Source organism: Silurus meridionalis, chromosome 18 (genome assembly GCF_014805685.1).
Source record: "Silurus meridionalis isolate SWU-2019-XX chromosome 18, ASM1480568v1, whole genome shotgun sequence".
Classification (NCBI taxonomy): Eukaryota; Metazoa; Chordata; class Actinopteri; order Siluriformes; family Siluridae; genus Silurus; species Silurus meridionalis.
This window is the reverse complement of record NC_060901.1, coordinates 1,867,752-1,873,751: the sequence shown is the minus strand read 5'-3', so window position 1 is coordinate 1,873,751 and position 6,000 is coordinate 1,867,752. Positions and strand designations below refer to the sequence as shown.

Sequence of the window (6,000 nt, the reverse complement as noted above, 5' to 3'; positions counted from 1 at the left end):
ATACACGCCTTTGAGTGCATCACGGGATCTGCTTCCAACTTCGGATTCATTTGTGAAGGAGATGATAAGACAATGGTACAGCTTTCCTACAAGGGTTTTGTTTCTCAGGGTAAACTTCAAAAATATACACTGTATGTCCAAGAGTTTGAGACACACAATTATTATCATTATTATTATCATTAATATTATTGGTTAGCAGTAATTAGTGTAAATTGTGCAATATTTCCATAATTTTGATAAGCCTGAAGTCCCACTTCACATATATTTCATTGAATCTAGTCATATTATTATATTATTATATTTTAGTGCAATTATATTTTGTTTATTCTTTTGTTTATTCTTACATTTTCCTACTGCTGCTGGTATCAGAGCTGCCAAACAACCAAAAAAACCCAACCCCAATCCATAACGTTTCCTCCATGTGTGACTGTGGGGGTGAGGGAGTCTGATCACATCTTCACTTCTTTCCATCTTAAGCAAGTTCTTTTATTAGAGACAAAAATGTCCCATTTGGACTAGATAGATCTTTCTTCCACTCATTCACTGTCCAATTACTGTGTGTTTTTGCCTTTTACTGAGTTTGTTGCATAAAATAAAAGAAACATGCATGTGTCTCAAAAATCCTACTATATAGACAAATCTCTTGCTTGTTTACATTTAGAGACGTCAACTATTTATTTCATACATATTTCTAGCTGGTTTATGAATATCAAACGCTATCAAGATGTGTGATATCACAGAATTTCATTGTTCTGTCTTATATTTTAGGTCTGTGTCAATCTCATTTAGTCATTTTTTTAGGGACAGTTGGACAATGTTCTTGACGCTACTGGCTGGCTCGCCAAATCTTAGATTATATACATTTACATTTACATTTGCGGCATTTAGCAGACGCCCTTATCCAGAGCGACGTACAATAGCGATATACAGTAATCGATATACAGTAATCATAATGCTGATGTAAGTGTTTTTTTTTATTCAGTACACCAAATAATTATAAATTGATGCTATTAGCACTGTGCTACCATAGAACAAAAACAAAAATGAGCCAAAGATGAGAAAACAAAAGCATACAGAATCAGAGGCTAAACACAGAACAGGTGTGGGCAATAGAGCAATAGACAAATGAGAGGACAGAGATAGAACTAGAAAGAAACTTTTTGAATGAGAAAATGTAAACAGGTGAATAAAATGAGAATTTGCACCTACTAGCACAAACGTGAACCACATCAGTTCTATAATGGACATTGAAAAGCAAAAGGAGAGTCACTGAATGTTCCAGTTGTAATGAATGACTGAGGATGTTTCAGCACAAAAGCCTATTCAGTACCTCTGCAGTTCTGCATCATCACTGCCTCGTCCTTTTTCCCACTATAATCATTAGCAACTGTGCTTTCTGATGTCGACTCGCATATGCTCTGATCCTAGTCCAATTACTTAGGTATAATTAATCTAACTCAGCAGTGTATTCGGGATCAAATCAATATCCGTGTTATTAAGGTGTGATAAACTCAACGACTTCCTCATCCTCTCCGGGGATGCAGTGTTTTCCTCTGGACTTTATTATCTTCTCATCTAACATTACTCTATTAACGCTGAACGAGCCAGTGGGGACATTTTAGACCGGAGCTTAAGAATATAGCGTCAGCTGACTGAGAAACTTCTGGCTGGCTCATCACATTATCATTATCAGAAATGAGCATATTGCTAAACTGGTGTTTTTTGTGTTCTGCAGGAGTTTGCAGCCCTGACAAAAGAGCTGAATGCATGTCGAGAACAGCTGCTGGAGAAAGAGGAGGAGATCTCAGAGCTCAAGGCTGAGAGGAACAACACCAGGGTAAGAGGATGGAATTCTGTAAGCCTACAAACAGTAATAGCTGAGGATAAAATTCACAGTCTAGCATTGAGAACTATGGGTTCAACTGTGTAGAGAGTTTTGACTTATAATAAGCTTCGCTCTTCTGAGAAGGCTTTCCACGAGATTTTGGTTTGTGATTGTGGGAATTAGTGTTCATTCAGCTAAAAGAACATTAGTAAGATTAGACACTGTCAGGATGTCAAGGAGGCTCCAGTTCCAGATCATCTAATCATGTTCAGTGGGGTTGAGGAGATCAGGGATCGGGGTTCTTATTGGTTACAGATATATTGGGTTAGATTTATGTTCTAATTGTTTACAGAGCTATTTTCAGAATCAGGTTTATTGACACACACAAGGAATTTAGTTTTAACTGTTGGTGACTCCAAAAAGTACATACATAAATACAGACAATACAGATTAAACACAATATAAAGAGTACATGACAGATCAGTAATGTAGATAAAGTTAGAGTACGTGGTGGTGCAAATAGCAGTATTGTGCATCACATAAGATAAAGAGGTTACTTTAGGACTTTTGTGCAATATAGAGCAGTAATAGTGTGTGGAACATATGGGGATGATGTGATGACTGACTGTTTATAGTACAGTACTTATAGATATAAAGCAGGGCATATAATTAAGGTCAGTTGTTAATGAGGGTGATTGTCTGAGAAAAAAAAAAAGGTTCCTGTTCCTGGTAACAAATTTCTGTAGTGCCTGCCAGAAGGGAGGAGTTGAAAGAGGTTGTGTCCAGGGTGCGAAGGTTCAGTGGTGATTTTTCCTGTCTGTTTCTTAGTACTTTTATGTTACAAATCCTGGAGAGTGGGCAGGAGAGCACCAATGATTTTTCTCAGTTGTTTTTACTGTTTGCTGCAGTCTGTTCTTGTCCCTGAACGCTCATGTAGTGGGGCTAAAAGAGTGTGTATGTGGGGCGATGCCCAGGGTTGAAGAAACGCTAGCCGGCAATCCCTCTCTGGGTGCTGCATCGTCACTGAAGGCTCCTGCACTGTACACTTTGGTCAAGCCGCTGGCTGCCTGCACACGATGGCTGTGTTGCAGGGGTACCTGGATGATCTGCTAAGGGAGTTGGATGAGGGGGATAGTTGACGAGGTCCGAGAGCTACGCCGTGCTACGGGCCTAACTCTCAGGGCCACAAAGGAGCTTTCCAGCTGCTCTAGGCATACCAGAGACCAGTTTTGAGAGACTGGTTCCCTTAAGAGACTATCTGGCAGCCTGGAAATGCCTGCCAGAAGTGTCTCAGTGGGTCCTGCGCACTGTAGAGAAAGGCTACTCGATTCAGTATGAGTCTCGGTCCCCCGGTTCAAAAGGGCTCTGGTCATGGAACAAGAATTACACACTCTCCTAAGGAAGGATGCCATCGAGGTGGTCCCTCCACGAGACAGAGAGTCCAGGTTCTACAGCCGGTACTTCATAGTTCCCAAGAAGGATGGGGGGTTACGTCTCATTCTAGATCTACGTCAGTTGAACTGCTCAAGATGCTTACTCTCAAGCAGGTCGTTTCCCAAATCAGATCCGAGGACTGGTTTGTCACGATAGAACTGAAGGATGCTTACCTCCACATATCCACCCTTCCTTTGCAAAGGAAGTTCCTGAGGTTTGCTTTTAGGGCAGGAGCTTACCAATATCCGTTCGGCCCTGCATTCTAAACTATATTGACGATTGAAGAATAGAATTGACTTTATTTGTCACATATACATTATAGCACAGTGAAATTCTTTAAGCTTTTCAGAGTAGCTTCTTTTGGCGATTCTGATCTCCTGGTCTGCTTATGCAGGGCTTTGTCCTCCCCTCTGTAGGCATCCTCCATGGCATGTCAAAGTTGTTTAAGTTTGGCTGTGAACCATGGCTTGTTGTTACCGAATGTGCAGAAGTTTTTGGTTGGGGTTGGGGTTGGGGTATTTTGGGGTGGAATGTGTGGTCTGATATTTTGGTTTGGGGCTGGCATTCTGATTAGTTACAGAGGCACTAAGGAGGATGGATCTTTGGTCTGATTTTGTATAGTGGCAAGAAAAGTGGGGAGGAAAGTGAGGTCAAATCAAGAGTCTTAGTGGAGTGGACATTTTAGTTTGATTGGTTCGATCGTGTTGAAGGTGGGACCTTGGAAAGGTGGGACCTTGGAAATAACACAACTATTATGTAGAATTCTAACCAAAGATTTATCAATGCTAATGCTAATGTGCATCGCTAGTTAGATAATGACTTTATCTGTGAAGGAAAGATGACATAAACATCTTGTAATGATGGCTTCAGTTTGGAGGTGTGATAAAACTGCCCATGCTGTGCCTGAACTCACCTCGGTCTCAGTAGAGACATCGTGAGAGACAATTTATTCTCACCTCATTTTCACCTCCAGGCCTGCATAGCTCCCCTCAGGGCTCAGATGAGTCACAATTCAATTAAAACCAGATTCCAGTTCTAGCCGAGCGCTCACCAATAAAATCCAGGACATAAAGTTACATATCTGAAGAGCCTCATGATCCCTGAGCCGTGAACAGGAGACAGAGCGGTAATGAGACCAGACGGAGGACAGAACTAAGTGTTTAATCACAACACACTGTAATGAGAAAAAAAAACACATCAGTGTTAAACACATTAACACAGATGATGCTAACACTCATCGCTAGTGCTTCATAATCAATAACAGTCTTTTTAATGTTAGCATGGCCCACATGTTTAAGTTTAAGTTCAAGATAATTTCTATAGCGCTTTTCACAATAAACATTGTGTCAAAGCAGCTTTCGAGAACTTTGTTTATCCCTGATGATGGTGACTGTGGCAAGGAAAAAGTACCATAGATGAATGAAGAAGAAACCTTGAGAGGAACCAGACTCAAAAGGGGAACCCATCTTCATTTGGGTGACATCAAGAGTGTGATAAGAAATCTTAAAACAAGACAAAACATGTCAGCATTAATTATTGGCAAACATGCTAGCTCATTGCTAACATAGCTAGTGTGTGTGTGTGTGTGTGTGTGTGTGTGTGTGTGTGTGTGTGTGTGTGTGTGAACATGTGGAAGCTCCAAACCTAATGAACACCTTTGGGATGAATGTAAACACTGACTGCACCCCAGTACCTGACTTTACTTGTATCTGAGATCACATGACTGAGCAGCTGTGGCCTCTGCATGAGCAGTTCTGTTCGTCCACTACTGATGGTTTTATTGTATTATAATGAATCTTATTGCGTGTAATAAAGTTACACCAGACAATTTTACTTACAGAATGAGAACACTTCTCTTGGTCTCGAGACATCCTGAGATGTTTAGATGTGTTTCATGTACAGTGTGGAACAGAATAATGTTCTGAAAGTCATTTTGATGATGATGATGGTGTGTGTTTTCTCAGCTGCTGCTGGAGCATTTGGAGTGTTTGGTATCTCGACACGAGCGCTCTCTCCGGATGACGGTGGTAAAGCGGCAGGCTCAGTCTCCATCAGGAGTCTCCAGCGAGGTGGAAGTTCTCAAAGCTCTCAAATCCCTGTTTGAGCACCACAAAGCTCTGGATGAGAAGGTAAAGCTAAGCTCTATACAGTTTCTCTAGTCATGTTTCTACTCAGCAGGAGACACGGAGCAGACAGTGGGTTTGCTTACCTCACAGAGCTGGTGTATCAGGGAAATGTGAGGACATCATCAAACGTAGACGAGCAGACATGGATGGACTGAAAACTTCTCTCATGTCCAGTCGTCCCATGCTGTCTTTCCTTCTTTCTCCATCCTGTAAAGATTCTAAAGATCCTTTAAACATTTTTTTTATGAAGTTTGAGGAATTTTAGCACTTATTTTTGTTCCTCAGGAGATTCTGTGTGTCTTTTGCAATAATTTTGTTGTTGTGTTTTGGATATTTGGGAATAAATAGTGCTTTATAAAGTGTCTCCACAATGTTTTCACTTCTTCTTCCGTTAGATTTATAACTTATAGCTCCAGTCTGTGTTTCTGAGGGAAGGAGTGAGAGAAAGAAGCTGAGGGGGTGAAAGACTGATGAAGTTAGGGATTGAAGGAGTAATTGAATGAGGGAAGCAGTGCCTGAGTGATGGAGAGGAAGTGAAAGAATGAAGCGAAGAGAAAATAAGGGCATGTCAGAGAGGAATTGAAGGAGGGAATGAGGGAACAAAAGAGAGAAAAA

At 40.9% G+C, this 6,000-nt stretch overlaps 1 protein-coding gene across 6 annotated transcripts in view; it reads left to right on the top strand.

The window, feature by feature from the left end:
* The window catches only part of ppfia2 (PTPRF interacting protein alpha 2), a 97,750-nt gene that overhangs the window by 51,939 nt on the left and 39,811 nt on the right, over window positions 1–6,000 (top strand). For all 6 annotated transcript variants that reach the window (XR_006928521.1, XM_046872898.1, XM_046872895.1 and 3 more), the window contains 2 exons: window positions 1,736–1,837; window positions 5,224–5,388. Coding sequence is in view for 5 of the 6 variants with exons in the window: in XM_046872898.1 (XP_046728854.1) it covers window positions 1,736–1,837; window positions 5,224–5,388 (267 nt within the window). In the remaining variant the exon portion in view is untranslated. The remainder of the gene's footprint in view (window positions 1–1,735; window positions 1,838–5,223; window positions 5,389–6,000) is intronic.